Source organism: Pelobates fuscus, chromosome 1, assembly GCF_036172605.1.
Source record: "Pelobates fuscus isolate aPelFus1 chromosome 1, aPelFus1.pri, whole genome shotgun sequence".
NCBI lineage: Eukaryota > Metazoa > Chordata > Amphibia > Anura > Pelobatidae > Pelobates > Pelobates fuscus.
This window is the reverse complement of record NC_086317.1, coordinates 265375349-265403346: the sequence shown is the minus strand read 5'-3', so window position 1 is coordinate 265403346 and position 27998 is coordinate 265375349. Positions and strand designations below refer to the sequence as shown.

Genomic DNA, 27998 nt, shown 5'->3' with positions numbered 1-27998 from the left:
CCGGGTGCCCATGCGCTCTCGAGAAGTTGGAGAGTTGATTCCGAAACCCCTTCGATTGAGTAGGGTTCCCGGAAACCAGCCATGCCGTGAGATGCAGTAATTCCTGTTGAATCAGGGGGTGAGGGGACCCGTCCGGGTCTTGGAGAAGATAGTTGAAGTGTGGGAGCGTGCGGGGTATGTCTACCGCCATTTCCAACAGAGAAGGAAACCATGGTTGAGACGGCCATAATGGTGCCACGAGCACTGTCGTTCCCATCTGTTGCCGTAGGTGTATTAGGCATCGGGGAATCAACGCAAAGGGAGGAAATGTGTAGTTCCTTGTGTAGGACCAGTCTTGGGTAAATGCATCTGTTGCCAGTGCTTCTGGGTCTGGTTTCCAACTGAAAAATCTGGGGAGTTGTTTGTTCAAACGGGAGGCGAACAAGTCCTTGTCCAGAGGCCCCCATAGGGATTGGATGTCTTGAAAGACCCTGGGATCCAAGTGCCAGTCGCTGGAATCCCTGAGGTGCCTTGAGTACCAATCCGCCGTTGTATTGCAGAGGCCCGGGATGTACTCCGCTGTGACCGAGATGCCCTGTGCCAGGCAGAACTGCCAAAAGTCTTGTGCCAGATTCGCCAGGACCTTGGATTTCGTCCCGCCCAAGTGATTTATATAACGGACTGCCGATATGTTGTCCATTTTCAATAGGATGGCACATCGGGCTTGAGTCGTTGAGAAACTGCGGATTGCAAAAGAACCAGCCAGGAGTTCTAGGCAATTGATGTGAAGCGTAGATTCCATTTCGGACCATCTGCCACTTGTAGAGATATTGCCACAGCGTGCACCCCAACCGTGCAAGCTCGCATCGGATTCTATTACTATGTCTGGTGTGGTGCCGAAAATGGCCCGGCCATTCCATGCTTCCATATGGGAGAGCCACCATCTGAGTTCTGTTTTTGCCTCTGTGTCCAGAGAGATCATGTCCGTGTATGAGGACCCTTCTCTCAGATGAGAGGCTTGTAGGCACTGTAGCGCTCGATAGTGTAGAGGGCCCGGGAAGATGGCCTGGATGGAGGCCGCCAAGAGGCCAATCACTCTCGCCAATTGTTTTAGGGAGATCAGGGGAATCTTCATAGTGCGTCTGATTTCCTTCTTTATGGTGGCCAATTTCGCAGTCGGCAAGTGTAGTGTCTGTAGAGTAGAGTCCACTACGAGGCCCAAGAACTCTATGCGTTGTGTAGGGGTCAGGATGGACTTTTTCCCATTGATAAGGAAACCCAGGTTCTGCAAGAGATTCTGAGTCCACGTCAGATGGGTCTTGATAATGTGGTTGGATTGACCCATGATGAGGATGTCGTCTAAGTAGATTATTAGACGAACCCCTCGACTTCGAAGTAGAGCCACCACGGGTTTCAGGAGCTTTGTGAAACACCATGGGGCTGAGGATAGTCCGAATGGGAGGCAGGCGAAACTCCATTTTCTTCCTTGCCATATGAATTGGAGGAAGTTTTGGTGTTGACGTGCGATTGGTATAGTGAGGTAGGCGTCCTGTAGGTCTAACTTGACCATCCAGTCTGACGGTTGGAGGAGATCTCGGAGGCAGTGTATGCCTTCCATTTTGAAATGGTTGTAGGCAATAAAAGTGTTGAGCTGTTTCAAGTTTATCACTGGGCAGACGCCGCCGCCTTTCTGGGCAACTAAGAATAGGTTGCTCACATAGCCTGGGGTAGTCATAGGGATCTCTAAGATGGCTTGTTTGTGTGCCAATTCTGAGACCTCCTTGGAAACAAGGGAGGCGTCTTGTTGGGAGAATAACATTCCCCGTGGCGGGGAGATTTGTACTGGGAGTGACAGGAACTCTAAGGAATATCCTCTTACCGTGTTCAATACCCAGGCATCTGATGAAATGTGTGACCATACATGGAAAAAATGTCGGAGTCTGCCCCCCACTGCCCCTAGGGAAGAAGGAAGTAGGAGATGACTTACCATAAGGTCGTCTGCTTGGTCTGGTGCCACGTGATCCACGAGCAACCCATGGCCGCCCACGTTGTGGGAAGAAGGCCGGGGTGTTGCGGTGCTCCGTGAAGGAGGTTTGTCCAGTGTAGGAGCCTCGGTTCTGTCGGAATGAACCCCTGTTAACACGGCCGGACAGACGGCTCCTGGCTCTTCCGGCCCCACCAAAAACCTTAGGGTGGAAAACTCTGCACATGTTTGATTGCGCCTTGTCTAGGGCAGTAAAAGTATGTACAAAGGAGCCAAGCTCCTTGACAAAATTGTCTCCGAACAGGAGACCACGGGCCTGGGTGCCCGGCTCGGTAATAGCCATATTTACCAATTTTGGCTCTATCTTTAATAAGATCGCCTTGCGACGCTCTGTGGCTATCGCACAGTTGGCATTGCCGATCAGGCAAATTACTCTTTGAATCCAACCACTTATGGCGGTACGATCTAAGTCTTGGTCGTTTTCGACCATATCAAAAATTTTGGTTGCTGGGCCCAATATATCCAGTAATTTATCCTGGCAATTGCGCAGGGAGAAATCAAGGCCCTTATTAGGCTTCCAGCCAGTCTTGCCCAGGAATTGGACGATTTTTGGGTCTACTGCAGGTGTTGTGCAGGCCTCGTCCGGGACAGTAGGGTGTGGGCATTCTGCCCGTAGCTTATTGCGTGTTGCCTTATTTAAAGGCTTGCGAGTCCTTGATGCAACGTATTTGGCCACATGGGCCGAAGGGGACCAGTCTGCTGACCTTGGATGACGTAGGTCATCGGGGTCGAACAGGGGTTCCCCATAGGGGTCAACTAATTTGTTTGCATCGTCTGGGACCTTAAGCTCCATGTCAAACGATTCAGATGGAGGCGTATTATGCTCTCTGAGGCCATGGTTCTCGACCATATCATCGGATTCGGGATCTGATGGATCCTCAGTATCCATGCAGTTTTCCTCTTCAATCTCGCTGAGATCTGACTTGGAATCTAGTTGGGCTTTTGCCCGTTTCCATAACCTAGCCGATTTTGCCCGGCTAGTGGCTCTTTTGCGCTGTGGTATATTAGGCGCGCCATCTGTGACAGGTTTGTAGCTGTCATCTGTGAGATTGAAGAGTGTTTGGTTTTTGCAGTGGCCTTACGGCCAGTGTGAGGTTGTGAAGGGACCACTACTGGCAAGGCCTGGGTAACGGTCGGCTGAGCCGATTTCTGTGCCTCAAGCAGAGCCTGTGTAAGAGTCTGCGAGAAAGATTCAGACATCAATCCCATGGCCGATGTGAGGGCCTTAGTCATAACATGAGACACAGTGTCGTCAATCAGAGACTGCATATCAGCAGTGGGAGCAAAATCAGCGGGGTTAGCCGCTCCAATTTCAGATACCCCTGTGGGTGTTTTAACACTCCCTGGTTTGGTGACAAGGGACCCAGAAGGGGTGGGTAAATCTTTCTCACCAGGCATGCTTAGTATGACACTGGTAGTAATAATAATATCTGAGCTGAAACTAAAATGGGTTGATTAACCCAAAGGAAAACAATATACCTTTAAGAACAAAAAATGAATTACTCACATAAACTTTAAACTAACAGCAGTAATTGTCTGACCAAAATTGAAGATTCACAGGTAATAAGTAGGAAAATAGCAAGGAGGGAGCAAAGAGCCGTCCGACCGCCACTACAGCTTTAACCCAACTCCGAGGTCCGGACGTTGGGGGTGGAGCTGTGTGTGAGCGCGGGAAGGCAAAAAAAATGGCCGCCGCAGGCGGCAGAAATGGAAAGAATAGGGAGATTTAGCCGGTAAGTTGTGCTCGCGGCGAATGTGTGATCACTATAAAGTGTACACATTCCAGCGCCGCGAGCAGGGAACCGGCATTTGAGCTCTGTGAGCTCCGCGGATGGCGGCCGCTCACGGCGCCAGTAATGAAAGGGGGGGCGCGAAGCGCCGAATGCGGTTCCAGCCGGCGTCCCCGAGCCGCTCATTAAATTAGGCTCTGGGGACAGGCTGGACCGCGGAAAGGATTAAAGGCAAGAAAAATATAGCGAAATGAGAATGAATCAATAAATGAATTAAAATAACAGTAAAATACAATAACGGTATAATACTAATAGTAGTAATAATAATGAATAGTAATAATAATAATAATTAATAATAGTAAAATGATAATAATAATGATATAATAATCCCACAGTTAAGGAGCTGAGGGATCAGGTATACTGAGGGAGCAGCAAAGAAAGAGGAACAGGATTGGCTGACAGAGCCTATTATGCTAGAGAAGTGGAACCTGATTGGCTGTTCCTGATTGGCTGTTCCTGTTACTAGGAAGAATACACCTAAGACTGTTAATGTTACTACTGTTATATTTATAAAGTTTTTTCTTTGCTGCTGAGGGAAATAAAGAAAGAGTGCAGCATAATAGGAGCCTCCGTGTCTTAATAAAATTAAAATTTATTTTCCAATGAATAAAGTTTGTTGTCTTCTTCTTTCACATTATCGACTTGCGGTAACTGTTTAGTGAGTTATCTCCCTAGTGTCATTAGTAGTAGACAAGCGTATAGAATGAGATCACCATAGGGTAGTGCACCAATTATTATGAAACGACACCTCCCAAGATACACTAAATTCCTATGTGTGTAGCTGTACTTGGCTAGGTATCTATGGAATGCAGTTATATCACAGTCAAGGTGCTTCCGGCTATTGAAACTAGCTCACAGCCTACAGAGAAAACCAACAGATGTAACAAAAATGATAAAAGTAGAATGTTTCCCTCTGTAAATGATTTGTGGATCAATAGTTCACATATAAGAAGTTTTCTATTTAAAATAACAAGTATGACTCATTATTACTATTGTTATATGTGCATTATATTGTATTTATGAAGTGGCCTCTGAATTAAAACGTACAAGGCTGGTGCAGATTGCATAAGTAAGGGAATAAAACTAATGCAAGCATACCCTATGTTTCTTCAGGAAGCACTTTCAAAGTAGTGTAATGTTTTTGCTTTTTTTTTTACAATGGGGGAGTTAGTACTTTAAAGTAAAAAAGAACACTAGCATAAAAAAAAAAATCTGTTTATTGTAAATGCTAGTGTTCTTTTCAGTGGGTGGAATATATTTAAATATATTCCTAGAAATGGATGTAATGTATTTTTTAATGTTTGACTAAATAGTTTAAACAAGCTAAAATAGTGGCACTGTTGTTTGCGAGGTCTATGAATATCATTTTATTTTTTCAACTGTATGTATTATTTGTTTTACAGTGCTTTATACAATAATCTATCAAATAGTATCATAAATAGTCAGGCAAATGCAATATGTAGGTTTCATAAATTAGTCAACATGATGAAACAATGATCTATACAAATCCGTAATTACAAGTGATAAGATTCAAATAATAATAGGAATATATGGATAACAAAAAAAAAAAAAACACAAACAAAAAGAAAATGTGAATTATGTGCTGAACTAATTCAATATTTTGAGCAATATTGATTCCAGGAAGTGTGGTTGGCACACACGGCTGTAATTAAGTCTTTGCTCATGAGGCGGGCTTCATATTTAAAGAAACTATAGAACAGCAGACATCTTGGTTGGCAAAAACAACTATTTACCCTCCATCAGAGAAAACAGATCTCCTTGTCAATCTCTTTAAGAGCTCAGATGGATGATCTCCAGAAGAAAATCAACAACATAAATTTATAAAAAGTGGGATATTACTTGAAAATATTTAAAGATAGTAGCTACGAGTGAGCAAGCAAGCTGCTAGCTACTAGACAAAAATATAAACTAAAAGATAATTCCTTTCCTACCTTCTCATGTGGGCCGAAAAGTGCCCCATAGGACATGTGCAAGGAATTTGCACAATACTATTGCATCACATCACAGTGCAGAGCCCCTAAATAAATAAGTCTACTATATTGTAACCTTAGGGATTGCTTAGTGAATTGACTTTCCAACTGTATATCAATAGTTGACTCATTTGACGTGATAGTTGCCGTACATTGTATAATATTTACTTATTTTCATTATCAAATAAAGGTTTAACATACAATGAGTGCACACCACAATTTCCACAACTCCTCACCTTTGGTTACAAGGCCAGTCAATTTCATTTTCCCTTAAAATTCTACACCCTTGAAAAATAATTATTAAGAATTTCTGCCTTCTCCTTAACCTCCTTGATTAACTCACCCTTCTCACTTTCCAATTGATGAGCACTTTCACTCTTATCCTGTTTTAACGTACAGGTAAGTGAGGCTTTGGGGGGAGACAGCCTACAGATTAGGTACGTGAGTGATGGTGGGCAGCCTACAGATCAAGTAAGTGAGTTATGGGGATCAGGTGAGGGATAGGGGGAGACAGCCTAGAGATCAGGTAAGTGAGGCATGGGGGGCAGCCTAGAGATCAGGTAAGTGGGGCATGGGGGGAGACAACCTGCAGATCAGGTAAGTGAGGCATGGGGGAATGCCTACAGATCAGGTAAGTGAGGCATAGGGAGAGGGCAGCCTACAAATCGGGTAAGTGAGGCATGGGAGGGGGTAGCCTACAGATCAGTTAAGTGAGGAATGTGGGGGGGAATCCTACAGATCAGGTAAGTGAGGTATGGGGGGACAGCCTACAGATCAGGTAAGTGAGGCATGGGGAGGGCAGCCTACAAATCGGGTAAGTGAGGCATGGGAGGGGGCAGCCTACAGATCAGTTAAGTGAGGAATGTGGGGGGGAAGCCTACAGATCAGGTAAGTGAGGTATTGGGGGACAGCCTACAGATCAGGTAAGTGAGGCACAGGGGGCAGCCTACAGATAAGGTAAGTGAGGCATGGGGGACAGCCTACAGATCAGGTAAGCGAGTCATGGGGGTTATCCTACAGATCAGGTAAGTGAGGCATGGGGGGCAGGTTACAGATTAGGTAAGTAAGGCATGGGGGGCAGCCTACAGATTAGGTAAGTGAGGCATGGGGGGGCAGCCTACAGATCAGTTAAGTGAGGCATGGGGGGCAGCCTACAGATTAGGTAAGTGAGGCATGAGGGGAGTGTGGGGGGACACCAGTGGATTGACAGTCTCTGCTAAGAAAATAAATCTTAGTCTAATAACACATGGACTTAACTAGCTGACAATCATCCCCTTTAGGATTATCAAAAATAATTCAGGACTTCATGTATGAAGTCAGAGTAGTAGGATGTAGTCCTAAAAAAATATTTTTTAAAACTTCCATCTCTGCTGTATGTCCCATGTAGTCATATTCACTATCACCACATATGTGGACTATAATACATTAGAGAAAAGGGAAATGGCTACAGTCACGAAAGGGTTAACTAGGTGCATTACTTCTGCCAACAGTGTGCTTGTGGCTGCACAAAGCATACACAATACACTGGGCAGTATACCCTTTCTTAAAGGATCACTATAGGGTCAGGCACACAAACATGTATTCCTGACCCTACTGGGTTAAAAAATCTAGCCACCCTGTCCCCCTCATGCCTCCCTAAAAATAGTAAAATCTTACTTGAATTCAAGCCAGAAGCTGTAACTCTGCATGCTGTTTGCCTCAGAAAAACAAGCTGTCTGCTGACATCATAAGAGGTGGTGGCCTGATCCAATCACAATGCGTCCCCATAGGATTGGCTGAAACTGACAAAGAGGCAGATCAGGGGCATAGCCAGCACAATTTAAACACAGCCCTGGCCAATCAGCATCTCCTCATAGAGATGAATTGAATCAATGAATCTCTTTGAGGAAAGTTCAGTGTCTGCACTCTTTGAGGAAAGTTCAGTGAGTGTATGTATTGCAGTCTGTGCACATTTGCTACAGGCACCTTCTGTCCTTGTTTTGTTTTGGGGGCAATTGGATTGATGTTTAATCACGCTTTTGCCCCCCCCCCCCCCTCCTAGTTTAAATACATCCTAGCAAAACCTCTGAACTGCTCACTGAGAACATTTGTTCCCTTTTAAGAAAGATGCAAACCATATTTTTTGTACAGTTTATTTCCATTCCAAACAAAGCTACCATGAGAAATGAAGCCAAATCCTTGTTTCCGACACCATTCACCAAGCCACAAGTTAAAGTCCCTAATACGCATCCGCCTGTCGTTCTGACTGTTATGCACTGGCAGAACTTCAGAGAATCACAGTGTGGAAGCAACCTGCTGTACATCATTGGCAAAAACACTAAAAACTTCCTTTACCTCTGAAACCTCATTGAAAGCCAAGTCATTTGTCCCTAGATGGACAAGTACATCCAATTCCCCTTCCTGCTTTGCTCGCTTAACAATATTACAAATACGTCTCCTGTCTCTGTGACCAGTAGCTCCGGGAAGACATCTCACAAGACCACTGTTGTCCAGCTCCACACACCTCTTATGATAAAATCCCCCAACAACAACTGCTTTCTAGGCCTCACCATAGTCTCCAAGCCAGTCTCCATAATACCACTACACTCGGTGCCTGAGCCTGTCTCCAGAACACCACTACACTCGATGCCTTAGAATGTCTCCACAACACCACTACCCTCCGTGCCTGAGCCTGTCTCCATAACACCACTTGGCTTCAAATCAGGTTTTATATAAAGACAAACCCCACCCCTTTTATTTTCTTTCTATCCTCTATAAATAATGTGTATTCATTTAAATGAATAGCCCAATCAAGTGTTTCCTCCCACCAAGTTTCAGTAATCCCAAATATGTAATTCTGCTCTTTGTATGCCAATATCTCAAGCTCCCTATTTTCTTACATTAGTTTTTTCCATTAGCAAGCAGACATTTAAAGTTACAGTTTGCTTCTTGAACTTCATTTCAACAACATGTAATTAATACCTTCTTGCTCTGTCTGCTAATCTTACCACTTATCCCATTCTCCACCTTCCTGGACTTCAGCTGAATTACATCTCCTTTCTATATTATCTACCACATTTATCCTTCGTTGATATAAAGATTTAAACCCAGGCGCAAGATTTGCCCAGTACTCTAAAAAAGGTCAGCTACACATTGACCTCTCTGATCTCCCGCTGTTTTTCCACTGCAGTGCGCACCACAGGTAATCTCTCACAAAATACCACTATAGAGGCTCTCTTCCTGAGTTTGTTTCCTAATCTCCTGAACTCATTCTTTAAGGTCCTCTATCTTCCTCTAACTTTGTCTTTGGTAGTAATATTGACCATGACAGCCAGGTCATCCCCAGACCCACCCAATAACCCATCTATTCTGTCAGCAAAATGCTGGTAGACAGAAAACTATCCAGTTGATGCACTGAGAATAGCTGATTACCCTGTCTGTTATTTTAATAATAGAATTCCCTACCACCACTACCTGTTAGAGAGATCTGCCTGGGCCACTTCCAGCTCTGTAATCCAAGTGATCATGGAGTTGGCGAGTGTAGCGCTTTCATTATGTGCCATGACAACACTCTCCATTCTGTGCTCCAGGACATCCATTCTAGCAACCACAGCCTGTATCTTGAGCTTCACCTCCCAGGCCAAACTGTATATTTCACCAGCCTGTAAATTTCACTCCTTTACCTCAGTGAGGGATCACAAGATCTCCCCATGTTCTCTCGACATCTGGTCTGAGACTCCATAGATGCCAGGGAGCCCGGCAAGGCCGTCCCATGCATGTTTATGCCGTCTTGTGCAGCCTGTTGATAAGGCCTGTGTGTAGTCAGCATCGTAGCCACAGTCTGGTTCCCTGAGGACATTTTCCTAGCGTGCTTTCAGGAGGCCATACTGTTCTTTGCAGTATGTCTCAACTTTTTTGGCAAGTATTTGTTCTATAACGTGATTTTGTGTGCTTCTTTTGGAGAGCTCACAATTCAGGTGGGCATCACCAGTGGCAACCAAGCATGCTCCCCAAAATCATATTTTTGTGTGTGCAATGTTCCTTAATATGCATTTTATACAAATGTTGGTCTTTATGGCAGTTCCACTGATGAGAAATGCAATTTCCAATTCCCTTTTTTTGATGTAGCCTTCTATTAGTGTAGTCCTGTTATTTAATCGTTCTACCTTTACATTAGCCTGACCACTCTAATATGCTTCTTTCTATCCCTCTGTCTTTGCCTTTGTTAGGTCCCTGCCTCTCACCTTTTTGAGGATCCGCTCACCAATACTGACAGGCCCCCACCCGTCAGAGCCTTTTTAGTGGCTGCTATTGGCTCTGCCAGCATGCAAATCTTTCTGATCTTTGTTTAAATCCGGACTTGGAGGTGAATTCTCCAAGCCTGGATTTGCTGTATTTGGCCAAGATTTCATCCATCTGGCAGAGTTCAGTACAGTTGAAATCCGGACCATATTCAGGCCTGCAATACAAAATCTGGACATTTCAAAATCTGAACATTATTAATGGAATTCAGCAATCTGAAAGGCCCCCGTATGCAGCTTTATGGTTTTGCCTCATTCAGTTCAGAACTGTTTGGACTTTAGTAAATAACCGTGTAAGTAAACACCTGGATTTATGAGGCAGTTGATCCTCCTTTGGCAGCAATAACCTCAGTGTTTCTGTGTTTCTACCAGTGTTTCTGGTAGCTGTGGATTAGACCTGCACAACGTTCAGGAGGCATTGTGGACCACCTTATAGAAATGCTACTCCTCAGCCATATTCCTAGGATGTCTGTTGTGAACAGCTCTCTTGCGTTCATTTCACAGCAACTCTATGGGGTACAGGCCTGGGCTCTGATTGGTTAATGCCAAAAGGCTGATTTTCTTTTTTTTTTTAAATCATTCTGTATGGGTTTACTTCGATTTTTAGGATAATTGTCCTGCTGCATCACCCAACTTCTACTAATCTTCAGCTGGTGCACAGCCACTCTGATATTATCCTGTAGTAAAATTGGTAAACTTGGGAATTAATTTTTCCCTCGATGATGGCAAGTGGTATAGGCCTGAAGCAGCACAATGTTTTCATGTTGGTATGCAGTGCCTTTTTTATGCCATACTTAATGCTGCATGTTCTTACCAAAACACCTGCGCGGCGAGTGGGGGGCCCTAAGTTACAATAAGGGGGGACCTACTGTCCTCCCCCCTGGCCCCCACCCCTGCGCGGTGGGTGGGGGCCCTAAAAAACAATAAGGGGGCACGACCTACTGTCCCCCCCGGCCCCCACCCCTGAGCGGCGGGTGGGGGCCCTATAAAAGAATAATGGGGGGGGGACCTACTGTCCTCCCCCCCAGCCCCCACCCCTGCGCGGCGGGTGGGGGCCCTAAGTTACATTAAGGGGGGAGACCTACTGTCCTTCCCCCCGGCCCCCACCCCTACGCTGTGGGTGGGGGCCCTAAAAAACAATAAGGAGGGGGACCTACTGGGGGCCCTAAATGAAAATCCCCCCCCCCATCAAAGGTGACTAGGGGTCCTCAAGCCCCTAGTCACCCACCCCCCCACCCAAATAAAAAAGCCCCTACTTACCCCCCTCACCCTAAAAAATAGTGAGGGGGGAATAAAATTACTACCCTGTAAAGTAAAATTCAACTTACTATTCAACGTCTTCTTTTTTCTAAAATCTTCATTTTTCAGCCCCAAAAAAGGCCAAATAAAAAGCCATCATACCTGTCGAACTTAAAAATAAAATAAAAAACCCGAGCACAAAAAAAATTAATCCATCTTCACCCATGGAGGGCTCTGTGCAGACTAGGGTATTAACATATACCCTATTGTTACAATTGTTACTTGAAAAGCATGAGGAATGCCGTTGTACCTCCATGCACTACAAAAATAAAGAATAAAAAAAAAAATAATAATTATAAAAAAAAGAAAATGTATGCAGCTTCCAAATGAATCTAAAATGAATGCTGTCCAGGAGGTGGGAGGGTCTGGGAGGGAGGGCCTGCTGCTGATTGGCTGGAATGTGTCTGCTGACTGTGAGGTACAGGGTCAAAGTTTACTCAATGATGACGAATAGGGGGCGGACCGAACATCGCATATGTTCGCCATCCGCGGCGGACACGAACACGCGATGTTTTTCTTAACTAGTCTTTTGAATTTCTTGACTGTTTGTGTTTCTTATCCCCTCTTTTTATTGTCTTACCCACTTTAGTGTATCTTTTCTCCCATTTTCCCCCTTTGTGTGTCTTACACCTGCTTTTGTATGTCTCTTACAACCCCTCTTTGTGTATATTTTACTTCCTCCCAGCCTATTGTGTTTCTTTTTCCCCTTCTCCAACTTATCTGAATGTCTCTCTCCCCCCAGTGTCTTCTTCCCCCAAGCCCCTTCGTCTCTTTCACCCTTCCCCAGCAGTTCTGTGTATCTCTCTTTTTTCCACCCCAGCACCTTTGTGTGTCTCTTTCTTCCCTTCCCCACCCACTCTGTGTTTCTCTTGTTTCCTTTTCCCAACCCCTCTCTTTTACCCCAAGCTGTTTTTGTGTCTCACCCCATCCCCTGTGTGTATTTTTCTGTTTCCAACATTCCTCATTCCTTCATCCCAGGTTCTTCTTGTGTCTCATTCCCTCAGCAGATCTATGTATCTCATTTCCCCTCCAGTCCCTCCATGTGTCACGTTCCTCCCTTCCCAGCTCCTCGTGTCCCATTCCTCCAGCCAATCCATGTGTCTCATTTCCCTCCCAGCTGATCCATGTGTCTCATATTCCCCGCAGCCGATCCATGTGTCACATCAGTGCCTAGTCCATCCATGCGTCTCATTTCCACCCTCAGCCCCTTCATATGTCTCATTCCCCCCAGTCCTTTTATTTGTCTTACTTACCCTCAGGCCCTCCATGTGTCTCATCACTCACCAGCCCCTTCATGTCTCACACCCCAGCCTTTCCATGTATCTCATTCCTCCCCTCTTAGCTCCTAGTTGGTCTCATTTCCCTCCAGCTGATCCATAGGTCTCCTTTCCCCCTATCCCCTCCTTTTGTTTCATTTCCCCCCCAGCCCCATATGTCTCATCACTCCTCAGCCTCTCCATGTGTTTCATCCCCCCCAGCCTCTTCATGTGTTTCATTTCCCACTAGCCCTGCCATGTGTCTAAATCACCCTCAACCCCTTCATATGTCTCATTCCCCCAGTCCTTCTATTTGTATTATTTACCCTCAACCCCTCCATGTGTCTCAATTCTTCCCTAGTCCCTCCATGTGTCTCATTTCCCCCCCAGCCCCTACATGTGTATCATCCACCTTTCCTCAGCTCCTCCATGTGTGTTATTTCCCTCTTCAGCCCCTCCATGTGTCTCATTCCCCCCAGCCCCTTTATTTGTCCAATTTACCCCAGCCCCTCCATGTGTCTCATTTCTCCCTCCTCAGACCCTCCCTGTGTCTCATTTCTCCCTTACTCCCCCATGTGTCTCATCCCTCACTAGTCCCTGCATGTGTTTTATCCCTCATCAACCCCAGCAGCTCCATGTGTCTCACTTCCCTCCCTGCCCATCCATTCCCTTCCCCACCATATATTTCATCCATCAATGTATTTTTTTCTCTGCTGTGCCTGCAGACCTCTGTAACGTGTCCAAGCCGTGGACTGCGGTTGAGAATTTTCTGTTCCTCTCCCCGGTCTGACAGGAAGCAGTTCAGTGCTCACTGAGAACACTTCCTGTCAGGCCGGGTAAAGGTTACAGAAGCTCCTCTACCCGGGGCTCAGCCATGTTACATAAATTGACCTACAGAAGGAGAGCACATTCCCTCTTGTGGGTCACCCCATGATTGCACCCCCACTCACGAGCAAATGTGACCTAGGCGGCTACGCACCGGCCCGAGGGTAAGCAGGCCCAACTTAAAATCTCCCAATATCCCAGTGTGCCAGTCTGGCCCTGCATCAAAGTATGACACTGGTCAGGATAACGACACAGTTATTGTCACATCACATAGTGTATCCAGGAGGCAAGTAACAATTAGGATACATATCTAATATGACCCTATCAACTGCAATCAAACTGGGCAAAGATATACATGTGGGGTGTTACTGTTCTCGATGGCAGTAGTAGAGTACAAAAAAGGAGTCTTTACCTGATGGGTCTACTTTCTACAAATAGAGCTCCTTTCCACAAATGTGTCGCAATTTAGCATTCTCTAATTGCTATTAAAGTTAGAGGGACACTATAGTCTCCAGAACAGCTACACATATTGTAGATGCAGTGACTAAGATGACCACTAGAGGTGTTTACTGTGTGTACTAGCATTCAGCATCTCCAAAGCAGTGGGGATGTTATCCTAAACAGTGATTTTATTTGATTCATGTTTATGTTCCTGAATCTATGGTGTTCCTTTAACAAGTCAGCATGCCTCATTTAAATAAATTTTAGTTTTAAAACAAGAATTTACTGCTTGTCATATTAGTTTTTTCGTATTTTGCTTATAACTAGTATTGTGTTGAGTGTATATATGAAGTGAAGTGGGTCATAGGTAAATGAAAATTTAGCCCTGGCAAATAGAAATTCAAACTTGGTGAGTGTGCTATGTATACTCCAACCTTGTCGCAAGTAACTTTTAAGGCCTAGCTAGTAGTGAAGGACTTGAAATATCAAAGTGAACCTGTCAAAATGTTAATCTGCATTTAAAGGAACACTATAGTCACCTAAATTACGTTAGCTAGATAAAGCAGTTTTAGTGCATAGATCATTCCCCTGCAATTTCACTGCTCAATTCACTGCCATTTAAGAGTTAAATCACTTTGTTTCTGTTTATGCAGCCCTAGCCACACCTCCCCTGGCTATGATTGACAGAGCCTGCATGAAAATAAAACAACTGGTTTCACTTTCAAACAGATGTAATTTATCTTAAATAATTGAATCTCAATCTCTAAATTGAACTTTAATCACATACAGGGGGCTCTTGCAGGGTCTAGCAAGCTATTAACATAGCAGGGGATAAGAAAATCTTAATTAAACAGAACTTGCAATAAGGAAAGCCTAAATAGGGCTCTCTTTACAGGAAGTGTTTATGGAAGGCTGTGCAAGTCACATGCAGGGAGGTGTGACTAGGGTTCATAAACAAAGGGATTTAACTCCTAAATGGCAGAGAATTGAGCAGTGAGGCTGCAGGGGCATGTTCTATACACCAAAACTGCTTCATTAAGCTAAAGTTGTTCAGGTGACTATAGTGTCCCTTTAAACACCGTTCAAAAGATGTTTGACAAGACACTTTTTACAGAAAGTATATATTTTAAATGATTTGTAAATCCTGTAGAATTCCAACACAATATTCCTGGGGTGTATTTTTTTTAATAAAGATTCTCCCTTGATGAAAAACTTTAAAATGACTGTACAATTAATACTAATCGTTTTTTGAGCTGGGGCATTTCTAATAAGATTCTGAAGCAATAGTTTCTTAGTAACTTATTGTAATCTTATTTTTCAGGTCATAAATGTTACTGGAATATCTATTGGAGCAGGTTTGTCCTCTGCATGTGATACACTCATATCTCAGGTATTTTAAAGCAAATTATTATCCTATTGTGTACCTTCATATTATATTACACACTTACTGAACATGGTCAGTGGTGGTAACTTTTGTTGGTTGACCTTAGCTGGCCTCAGAAATGTAATGGTCCTCTTACTAGCTGAAATGCTACTGGCCAGCTGGGGCACAGATCTGGTCTTCCTCCAACAGACCAGCAGGTGTGAATCGGGATATGGATCTACCAGATCCCCTGGAAATTGGGATCCTAAAGATTGCACAATACCTGCAACTCTTTTTTTTCTATTTTTGATGCCTGTGACATAGCTATCCTTTTTTATTTTTGTAGTAATGTATATTTATTTTTCTTTTCTCTCTCTCTCTCTCTCTTTATATCTTTTCTTGTAAATTTTTAGACATATGGAGGTAGAAATTTGAAGCGAATTGGCACTATAATACAAAGAGGAATTCTAATACTGTTACTGTTCTGTTTCCCTTGCTGGGCCATCTTTATTAATGCCGAACACATCCTGCTGCTCTTCAGACAGAATCCAGACGTTGCCAGGTTAACCATGCTATATATATGCTTTTTTTCTGACATAAACAAGACATATACTAGCAAAACATGGGAACATTTATATTTATAGGAACATGGAGAATGGCACCTACTGATTATACCCAAGGGGTAAAGGGAATGGTAAGATTTACTAACCTGAACCTGTCCCTCACGAGCACACTACCCTCTTCCTACTGCTCTTCAGCTCCTGGTGCGTCAGGTGCCAAGAGCTGACATCAGAGCTGTACTCATGAGCTCTACGGAGGGCTGCGGAATCCTTCATAGAAGGAGCTTAATTTCTCCAACAACCATCACTAGTGATGGATGGGGAAATTACAAGGCTTGCTGAGGTAGCGCCACCTTGTGTCAAGTTTTGTCAGACGTAGGAAAAATACTGTGTTGGATGTTCACTGAAATTCCAACCCAGTCAAAAGATATACTGAGACACATATTTGACTGGGTTGGAAATTTACTGGAATTCCATCACAGTGTAAAAAGTGTCTCAGTATATCTATTGACTGGGTTGGAATTTCAGTGAACATCCAACATAGCCAATCTGAATATTTCATAAAGATTTTATCTTTATTAAAAACTAATTTTGAAGGGGAGGGATCACAGTGCCATTTTAATAGAATTTATATATAACTAATGCAGCTAAATAGCAACACTGCCCAAAAAGAAAAAAAATATTTGTGCTTTAGGAAAATGTGATAAATCTAAAAGCACTTTGAAAGTGTGCATATTTGTATAAAGTGCACATAAGGGTTTATATACCTAATAATGTTTTGAAACTTTTCCTTTTTTGCAATGTTGCTGTCATTATTGTAATGTGTACAACAACAAAAAACACCGTCTGTGTTCAGCTACATTCCTTGAGTACACTTGTGCACGCTATGTGTAGAATTGCCAATTTTTTTAAGTTACAGAGCCAAATTATGGACCTCCCATTCAGTTCCTCAATTTCAATTTAACATATTTGTTGAGTTCGTGTCTCTTTTGGGGCCCACCCTACAATGGGTCCAGTTAGGGTCTGGAAATTGCATTCAGACCCATTTTTGTTTGTTTTTTTACAGGTAGTGTGCAGGGAACACTAAATTTGCGTAGGAACCCTGAGTGTCTACCCAGCGCTCAGACTTAATCTACTGGCAGCATGCTTGACTTTTAGAGTTGCCCTCCCCTGCCATTACAGGTATAATAGCAGGGAGGGGGCATGAATCTACGTTGTAGCAGAGCTTGCACTACCTTGGCCTAGGGACCGGCTCTGTGAGGGCAGCAGCTGACTGCCACTTGGGAAGGAGGGGGGAATCATGGAAGGAGCCAGGGAGAGATATGGATGGGAAAAGAGAGACACAGATGGAAAGGGAAGAGCAGGGGAAAAGAGACATTGAAAGAAGGGGGAGAAAGACATGGAAGGGGGAGGAGAGACAAGAAAGGGGAAAATAAATGTAGAAGGAAGACATGGAAAGAAGGGGGAGAGAGACATGGAAGTCGGGTGCAGTCTGGCGCATTGGGGGAAATTTCTAGTGCTGTGGGTGCAATCTGGTGGACAGGGGCCATAAGAGTGAAAAGGTGCAGAGAACATGGTGTGAAGAGAAGTAGGTGAGGTTAAGTGAACCAAGGAAAGGAAAAGCAGGTGGAAATATATGTGTACATATTAAATGACCAGGGATAGGGTCAGCAAAGGGCAGCAACATATATCATTATTGAGGGTGGCAAAAAGTATTGCACTGGCCCTGTCTGGGATTGTGTGTGTCTGTGAGTGTGTGTGTCTGTGAGTGAGTGTGTTTCTGAATGTGTGTGTGTGTGTGTGTGTGTGTGGGTGTGGGTGTGGGTGTGTGTGTGTGTGTGTGTGTGAGCATATATGAGTATTTGTAAGTGTGTCTGAGTGTGTGTTAGTGAGTTTGTGCATGTAAATGTGACTGTGAGTAAATGTGTTAGTGAGTTTGTGTGTGTGAATGTGACTGTGAGTGAATGTGTTAGTGAGTTTGTGTGTGTGAATGTGTCTGTCAGTGAATGTGTCTGTGTATATGTGTGACTGAGTTGATGTGTTTGTGTGTTCATGCATGACTGTGGGAGGCAGCATTTGAGACTTGTCAGCACAATGTCTTGGATAGGCCCTGCTATCATGGCATACCACATGAAAATTAAACAACATAACATATTAAGGTTATTCACTAAAGTTAGAATTCAAATTAAAATTAAAGTGAATTTTAAATTTAAGGTTTAAATAGCCGAACTGGAAAAATTCCCTAACTCCGATGTGTTATCAGTTTGGTTACTCTGGCTTCAAATTTTAAATTAATTTTGAATTCTCACTTTATTAAATAACTCTGCATATTACACAGGGTCATTTTACCTTTGTCTTGTGGCCATTTTTAACCATTTTCTCTAAAATTTGGTAGTAATTAAGCTGGATATTTCTGTGAGTTCCATAAGCCTCATGTATCCTGCCTTCGTAAAGTTCCATATAAAACCCTACAGGGTTACTTGCTAAAGTGAACATTTTCAGTAAATCAATGTGAATTTCAAACTTTAGACCGAACTAGAAGCATAGTTGACTTGGATAATTTTTCCAATTCTGCTGTTTTAGTCTTAAATTTAAAAATTAGTTTGAATTCACACTTTAATAAATAACTGTGCTAGAGTAATGGGATATGTTTACTTTAAAAAAAATCAAAACAAAACATTATTTGAAATGTATTTTAAATTTATATGGAAAAATACCCAACCCAAAATAACAGAAGACATCAAATATATTTACATTTAAAGTTACTATATTTGCAACAAATCACAAAGCTTTAAACATCATCGAGTGATCAGTGACTAGAGACCAACGATCTGAAAATCAGGATATGCCAATTTATTTATACTTCAAATAAAGAAACTTTCCCCCAAATTCTTGAACATTAGGAATTTGTTGGCAGAGCAGGACATTTTTAGGAGTTGTAGTTGAGTTTTCCATTTATAATAGATGCTAACATGATGGATGATAACAATGCAGGATAAAAGGGAAGAAACTGGACCTTTGGAGAAAAAATATTGATTTATAAAATGGCTCTATCACCTTCTGAGTTCTTCAAAAAAAAATTTGTAGTGACTGGGGAGAGGGTGAAGCTGAGGGTAGATATACTCACTTGAAGCCCCCCCTTCTCATCTTTCTTCAGAAGCCTGCATTCCTGCTCTTTCCACATGGGTTAGTTGCCTAGAGGCCCCACAAGCATAGGAGCCTGCGCTATACCTATGGGCTAGCACCGACAGGGGGGATCTTTTAATGTCCCTTGCTGGCCTTTGCAAAGCCAATCTTGCTATCTGCCTTCTCGGGCCGGTGAGGGAGATCAAAGATTTCCATCACTGGCCCAAAGGCACTTCCTTCCAGGATAAGGGAGAGGAGGAAGTTGTGTATTATTATTATTATTATTATTATTATTATTATTATTATATTTATATAGCGCCAACAAATTCTGTGGCGCTTTACAATAGGTGGACTAACAAACATGTAATTGTAACCAGACAAGTTTAATACACAGAAACAGAGGGGGGTGAGGGCAATGCTCAATGAGCTTACATGCTAGAGGGAGTGGGGTAAAGTGACACAAAAGGGAAGTACCGTATATACTCGAGTATAAGCCGAGTTTTTCAGCCCATTTTTTGGGCTGAAAAACCCCAACTCGGCTTATACTCGAGTCAAGGTCTGTATTATGGCAATTTGCATTGCCATAATACAGACTGGGGGAGAGGGGTGCTGGCAGAGTTGTAACTTACCTTTCCTGCAGCTCCTGTCAGCTCTCTCCTCCTCTGCGCCGTCCGGTCAGCACCTCGGTCAGCTCCCAGTGTAAATCTCGCGAGAGCCGCGGCTCTCGCGAGACTTACAGTGTAAGCTGACAGAAGAGCAGAACGGACGGCGCAGAGGAGGAGAGAGCTGACAGGAGCTGCAGGAAAGGTAAGTTACAGCTCTGCCAGCACCCCTCTCCCCCCCACTGAACTGCCACTGGACCACCAGGGAAGGAGAGCCCCCCTCCCTGCCATATATCAAGCAGGGAGGGGGGACGAAAAAAAAAATATATAAATAAAATAAGAAATAATAATAAAAAATAATAATAATAAAAAAATAATAATAATAAAAAAAAGGGGGTATAAGGACCACTATGGGAGGGAGGGGGGTATAAGGACCACTATGGGAGGGAGGGGGGGGATAAGGACCACTATGGGAGGGAGGGGGTATAAGGACCACTATGGGAGGGAGGGGGGGATAAGGACCACTATGGGAGGGAGGGGGGGGGGATAAGGACCACTATTGGAGGGAGGGGGGTATAAGGACCACTATTGGAGGGAGGGGGGTATAAGGACCACTATGGGAGGGAGGGGGGTATAAGGACCACTATGGGAGGGGGTGGGATAAGGACCACTATGGGAGGGAGGGGGGTATAAGGACCACTATGGGAGGGGGTGGGATAAGAAACATAGAAACATAGAAACATAGAAACATAGAATGTGACGGCAGATAAGAACCATTCGGCCCATCTAGTCTGCCCAGTTTTCTAAATACTTTCATTAGTCCCTGGCCTTATCTTATAGTTAGGATAGCCTTATGCCTATCCCACGCATGCTTAAACTCCTTTACTGTGTTAACCTCTACCACTTCAGCTGGAAGGCTATTCCATGCATCCACTACCCTCTCAGTAAAGTAATACTTCCTGATATTATTTTTAAACCTTTGTCCCTCTAAGGACCACTATTGGAGGGAGGGGGGTATAAGGACCACTATGGGAGGGAGGGGGGGTATAAGGACCACTATGGGAGGGGGTGGGATAAGGACCATGTTACAAATCGCTATTTGTAACTGGCCCTTTAAATGAAAAATTGCCCTGCTTCCCTGGATTGTGGAGAAGCCTATTTGCCAGCCTCCTTCCTTATGACTATGGCCCTGTGTGAGCGGTGATACCCCAGATGGCTATGCCATGGAGCCTATTCATATAATGAAAGACTATGGGAAAGACTTTAGCTCCGTGGCAATTGAACTGTGTGAATAGGATCTGCGCGCTATTCAGTAGTTTTGTGCGCTCAGATCCTAGCTATCTGGGGATATGTGAAATGTCTGTGTGTTATGTGTAAAATGTGACTTTATGTATTTTAAAGTGTTTTATGTTGTTTTGCAACCATGTGGTTAATGGAGTCTGCCTCAAGTCCTGGATAATTGAATTACTTCCCCCCATTGTCTCCAGGATAGAGGGCCCTGTAAAACCATGCTTCCAGAAGGTCAAATGCACATTTTTACTAACTTCTGAACCCCTGGTCCAATTCGTATGATTTTTGAGTATGTTGTTCCCCTGAATGGATTGATTGTGAATATGTATTTTTATGCGAATGTGATGTATATTTTGGGAGTTATGAATGTTGTGTAAAAACTGTATTTTTACTGTCTGTGATAATTATGTTAATCCCTTGTGTAGCATAATTATATCACAGACATAGGGGAGGATTTTGTGTGTAATTACTGGGAGTGGTTTTAATGATGTACGTGTATGATTGGTTGTTTTGTCCCGCCCTGTGGGTGGTCCTGTATTTTCAAAATGGTAATAAAAACCAGGCTGGGTGTTCCAGCACCTCAGACCTCTTCTGACCCTCTAACTTGCAGCCTCGACTCATGTTTGTAGGGGACAGCTATAATCACTACAGGGATTGCTATGCTCTGCATACTCCCTTAGCTACTGAGCTCTTGTAAGAGCTCTTGTTCCTGATCCTGCTTCGCTCGACAGAAGGAAGAGGTTCGCCTATTGGAACCTGGAGCCTGGTCGTAGGTCCAGGGCGCAGAGCAGACGGCGAGATACCAGCCCAGCAGCGGTGGTTCGTGGAGTCTGAAGTGCTTATGGTGGCTGCGGTGCTGATGGTCCTTTGGTAAGCGCTAGGAGCATCCATTTCTACGGTCCAACTTCCAGCCAGCCTGGAGGCAACCGTAACATTTGGTGGCAGCGGTGGGATGGCGTCCTAGCGCAAGGAGCAGCACCCCAACAGCACTGGTATCGTATGAGAGTTATTGAGGGCAACGCTAGCCACTGCGCAGCGTCCCTACCTTGAGCAGCATGGAGCCAGCCAGTCCGTGCACAGCAGCCGAAATGGAGGAGAGGTTCCTCAACAGATTGCATGGCTTCCTATCCTGGAGAGATGGGGAAGTCTCAGAAGAGGAGATGTGTGGGTACAGACATGAGGCCAGATTTGAGCTGTGGGAAGAAGCCCTACAGGAAGTTCAACGTTGGCGAGGAGATCGTAGTATCAGCCGAGAGCAGCAAATCCAGGCTCGAATGGCAGAGCGGATGCCCTTCCTGGGCAAACAACCCCTTCCAGTGTGGGTAGCTAAACTAGAGAAACTAGTATACAACGAACTGTGGCTCGACACCGCATACCAGGCGCTACAGTGGTACGCAACTCAGCTCGCTCCAGAGATGGCTGAGTATGAATTCCCAGAGTGTGGGGATTACGATGGCCCTGATCTATTCTGGGAGAATATGGACGATGATGACTTTGGTAGGGCTACAGATTCACGCTTCTGGGACCTGTTTGATGACCGGGAAGACAAGCTGGGCCTCCCTAGAACTATTAACCTAGAGGCAGATCTGCGGTACCTAGTCACCAACGAATGTGACCTTGAGTGGAAGTACCAGCACCTCATCGATGGGTCCCGGGAAGAGACACCCGGTCCCCTTCCTCCACAGCATCCAGAGGTACCCCAGGAGAGCACAGCAGCAGAGCCAGGTCGAGAGCCCTTCAGCTGGCAGGACATCGTAGGGGTATACTGGGAGGAACCTCCGATGGCAGGTGGAGATGGGACCGCAGTCTCTCTACCGGCCCTACAGGGATGCTGGGCAGGCGGCCCAGATCCCCAACCCCAGGGTGAGTTACAGGGAGAGGAGAGCAACGACCTCCCTCCCCAGCGGCAGCGTGAGTTAAAGGGAGAGGAGAGCAGCGACCTCCCTCCCCAGCGGCAGTGCACTGTACAGAGGGAAGAGACAACCGGTCTCCTTCCCCAACCACAACCAGAGGTACCCGAGGCAGCAGGCCTCAAAGACTGGTCCTGGGAGGACCCCCAGCAGGCAGGTGGAGATGGGACCGCAGTCTCTCTACCGGCCCTACAGGGATGCTGGGCAGGCGGCCCAGATCCCCAGCGGCAGCCTGAGTTACAGGGAGAGGAGAGCAGCGACCTCCCTCCCCAGCGGCAGTGCACCGTGCAGAGGGAAGAGACAACCGGTCTCCTTCCCCAACCCCAACCAGAGATACCCGAGGCAGCAGGCCTCATAGAATGGTCCTGGGAGGACCCCCAGCAGGCAGGTGGAGATGGGACCGCAGTCTCTCTACCGGCCCTACAGGGATGCTGGGCAGGCGGCCCAGATCCCCAGCGGCAGACCCAGCTACAGGGAGGGGAGAGCATCGACCACCCTCCCCAGCCGGAGTATGCCTTCCAGGGAGAGGAGACAACCGGTCTCTCTCCCCAGCCGCAGCATGTTCCACAAGAAGCGGAGAGCATCGACCTCCCTTCTCAACGGCCGCAGGAGTATCAGGAGGAGGAGGTAAGCCAATTCCCCCCTCCTCAGCTAACTTCTAACCTGGGCCCAGGGTTAACAGTTCCCTTTGCCCCCGGGCAGGACTATGCCCCAATTCCCCCAGCAGAAGCGCTGGCACCAGGGCAGAGTGCCGCTGGCCTCTGCCCCCCAAGTACTACCAGCTATTTGCCCAGCTGCACCCGGAAGGCAGCGAGTGCTGCATGTTTACCCTACAACCTGGGACCTACAGGCCAGTACTATTTATTGTGGGGGGGCTTCTCTGCCAATGTTTATTTGTGGGTGGGCTGCGAGACTAACTTAGGCACTGACCGACAGAAGGTCAGGTGCCTGGTTAGTCTCCCTCCAAAAGGGGAGATGTGTTACAAATCGCTATTTGTAACTGGCCCTTTAAATGAAAAATTGCCCTGCTTCCCTGGATTGTGGAGAAGCCTATTTGCCAGCCTCCTTCCTTATGACTATGGCCCTGTGTGAGCGGTGATACCCCAGATGGCTATGCCATGGAGCCTATTCATATAATGAAAGACTATGGGAAAGACTTTAGCTCCGTGGCAATTGAACTGTGTGAATAGGATCTGCGCGCTATTCAGTAGTTTTGTGCGCTCAGATCCTAGCTATCTGGGGATATGTGAAATGTCTGTGTGTTATGTGTAAAATGTGACTTTATGTATTTTAAAGTGTTTTATGTTGTTTTGCAACCATGTGGTTAATGGAGTCTGCCTCAAGTCCTGGATAATTGAATTACTTCCCCCCATTGTCTCCAGGATAGAGGGCCCTGTAAAACCATGCTTCCAGAAGGTCAAATGCACATTTTTACTAACTTCTGAACCCCTGGTCCAATTCGTATGATTTTTGAGTATGTTGTTCCCCTGAATGGATTGATTGTGAATATGTATTTTTATGCGAATGTGATGTATATTTTGGGAGTTATGAATGTTGTGTAAAAACTGTATTTTTACTGTCTGTGATAATTATGTTAATCCCTTGTGTAGCATAATTATATCACAGACATAGGGGAGGATTTTGTGTGTAATTACTGGGAGTGGTTTTAATGATGTACGTGTATGATTGGTTGTTTTGTCCCGCCCTGTGGGTGGTCCTGTATTTTCAAAATGGTAATAAAAACCAGGCTGGGTGTTCCAGCACCTCAGACCTCTTCTGACCCTCTAACTTGCAGCCTCGACTCATGTTTGTAGGGGACAGCTATAATCACTACAGGGATTGCTATGCTCTGCATACTCCCTTAGCTACTGAGCTCTTGTAAGAGCTCTTGTTCCTGATCCTGCTTCGCTCGACAGAAGGAAGAGGTTCGCCTATTGGAACCTGGAGCCTGGTCGTAGGTCCAGGGCGCAGAGCAGACGGCGAGATACCAGCCCAGCAGCGGTGGTTCGTGGAGTCTGAAGTGCTTATGGTGGCTGCGGTGCTGATGGTCCTTTGGTAAGCGCTAGGAGCATCCATTTCTACGGTCCAACTTCCAGCCAGCCTGGAGGCAACCGTAACAGACCACTATTGGAGGGAGGGGGGTATAAGGACCACTATGGGAGGGAGGGGGCGTATAAGGACCACTATGGGAGGGGGGGGGTATAAGGACCACTATGGGAGGGAGGGGGGGGGTATATGGACCACTATGGGAGGGATGGGGAGGGATAAGGAACACTATGGGAGGGAGAAGGGGGATAAGGACCACTATGAGAGGGAGGGGGTGGGATAAGGACCACTATGGGAGGGGAGGGGGAAGTAAGGACCACTAGGGGAGGGGAGGGTAAGGACCACTAGGGGAGGGGTGAGTCAGGACCACTGGGGGGGGGGTGAAGGAACACGGGGGTGGGGAGGTAAGGACCACTGAGGGAGGAGGGGGGGAAGTCAGGACATATGGGGGGGGAGGGGGCGGCAAAAAATTTTTTGCCTACGGCGGCAAATATCCTTGCACCGGCCCTGCACACACTGCATTCACACACTGCATTCATGCACACACACACTGCATTCATGCACACACACACTGCACTCATACACACACGCTGCACTCATACACACACGCTGCTCTCATACACACACACATACGCACACACTGCATTCATTATACACACACTGTAAATAAATATTCAATTAATATATTTTTTTTAGGATCTAATTTTATTTAGAAATTTACCAGTAGCTGCTGCATTTCCCACCCTACTCTTATACTCGAGTCAATAAGTTTTCCCAGTTTTTTGGGATAAAATTAGGGGCCTCGGCTTATATTCGGGTCGGCTTATACTCGAGTATATACGGTAGATTGGTAGAATAGTATTTTTTAGTGGGGGTTTTTTGGAGCCATTAATAGTTGAATTGATATGCTTTTGTTGAAAAGTGAGTTTTTAATGATTTTTTGACTGAGTGGAGACTGAGTGAGCATCTAACGGAAAAGGGAAGGGAGTTCCACAGGAACGGTGCAACCCTAGAGAAGTCTTGGATACGAGCATCAGAGGTGGGAGTACGAACAGTGGATACAGGCAGGTCTTCGGCAGAGCGCAGGGGTCTAGACGGTACATACTTGTGTATTAAGGAGCATAGATAGGTGGGAGTAGTATTATGTAGAGATTTGAAAGCAAGAACCAGAATTTTATAATGAGACCTATATCTTACGGGAAGCCAATGCAGGGATTGACAGAGGGGTGAGGCGTGGGAGGTGGGGACGGACAGGAAGATTATAGACTCCAATGGGGCAAGTTGGGAGCACGTAAGACCAGTGAGAAGTGTATTGCAGTAGTCAAGGTGAGAGAGGATAGTGGCATGGACCAGCACCTTAGCCGTATCTGGCGTTAAGTAGGGGCGGATGTGCTCAATGTTTTTGAGATGGAAGCATTCAGCATTCTGTAGTCTGTATGTTTGTTTGTGTGTATTCATCAGTCTGTGTATGTATTCAGCAGTCTGTGTGTGTGTGTGTAGTCAGCAGTCTGTGTATGTATTGTATGTATGTATTGCATTTGATGGAGGTACCAATAAATCTTAGTTTAATCCCTTAAAACCGGAGGGCGTACTCGTACGCCCTATTCTAAGCAGCTCTAAACACCGCAGGGCGTAATAGTACGCCCTCACGTTTTTTCTTACTTACCTGGTAACCTGCGATCCCACGCTGGCGATCACGGGACTCACCTGGGATCCCAGGGAGTCCCCCGCGGTCGGGTCCTGCCTCCTCCGACCTCACAATCACATGACCGGGTTAGCTGGTTGCTGCTTTGCCAGCAGGGGGACTGCCTGTAATGACAGTTAGTCCCCCTGCTTGCTGGAAATCAGATAAAATAAAGTTAAAATCAGTGTAAAAAAAAAATTATATACTTAGATCATATATATATACTATATATATATATGATCTAAGTATATATATATACATATACATACACACACATACACTGTCTAGGTGCATTTTACTATTAATATATATATATAATTATATATATTAATATCAAATTACACGTAGACTGATACTGATTATATATATATATATATATATATATATATACATATATAATTATTGTTATATATATATTTATATATAATATAAAAAAATATGTAAATACGTTAAAAAATAAAAATAAAAAATAAAAAATAAATAATTAAAAAATATATAGATGTGTGTTATTTCGTTCTAACTGTATTGTGATATTAATATATATATATATATATATATTTATATCAAAATACACGTAGAACGAAATACTATATATATCTATATACATAAATATATACGTATATATCAATATATATATACCTATATATAAATAAAAATATTTTTAAAAAATTATATATATATATATACATATATTAATTCTACATATATATTTATGTAATATTTTTTACATAATTAGGTATTTTAATTAATTACAATTAGCGGGACCTGCCTGACAACCCATGCCGAAAGTATAGGGAATTTAATTTGCTAGCACTATATTTAGCCCTATAACTTTTCAAGACACCATAAAACCTGTACATGGGGGGTACTGTTTTACTCAGGAGACTTCGCTAAACACAAATATTAGTGTTTCAAAACAGTAGAATGTATTACAATGATGATATCGCCAGTAAAAGTGAAGTTTTTTGCATTTTACACAAACAAACAGCACTTACACGGACGATATTATTGCTGTGATACTTTTTTACTGTTTTGAAACACAAATATTTGGGTTCATCGAAGTCTCCCGAGTACAACAGTACCCCTCATGTACAGGTTTTATGGTGTTTTCAAAAATTACAGCGTCAAATATAAGGATTGTGTTTCATCTTTTTCACATTAAAATTCGCCAGATTGGTTACGTTGCCTTTGAGACTCTATGGTAGCCCAAGAATGAAAATTACCCCTATGATGGCATACCATTTGCAATAGTAGACAACCCAAGGTATTGCAAATGGGGTATGTCCAGTCTTTTTTAGTAGCCACTTAGTCAGAAACACTGGCCAAATTTGGCTTTTTTTTGCATTTTTCACACACAAACAAATATTAATGCTAACTTTGGACAGTGTTTGCGACCAAATGGCTACTAGTGATGTCCTGAACAGTTCACAAGGAGCCGTTCACCGGCGAACGTAGCGTGTTCGCGGTCGCGAACACGCGCGATGTTCAGTCCGCCCCCTATTCGTCATCATT

General features: G+C 44.5%; 1 protein-coding gene across 2 annotated transcripts in view; it reads left to right on the top strand.

Moving 5' to 3' along the window:
- LOC134612684 (multidrug and toxin extrusion protein 2-like) overlaps window positions 1-27998 on the top strand; it is a 115785-nt gene that overhangs the window by 41800 nt on the left and 45987 nt on the right. For both annotated transcript variants that reach the window (XM_063457115.1, XM_063457107.1), the window contains exons 4-5: window positions 15227-15295; window positions 15682-15830. In XM_063457115.1, coding sequence (XP_063313185.1) covers window positions 15227-15295; window positions 15682-15830 — 218 coding nt within the window. The remainder of the gene's footprint in view (window positions 1-15226; window positions 15296-15681; window positions 15831-27998) is intronic.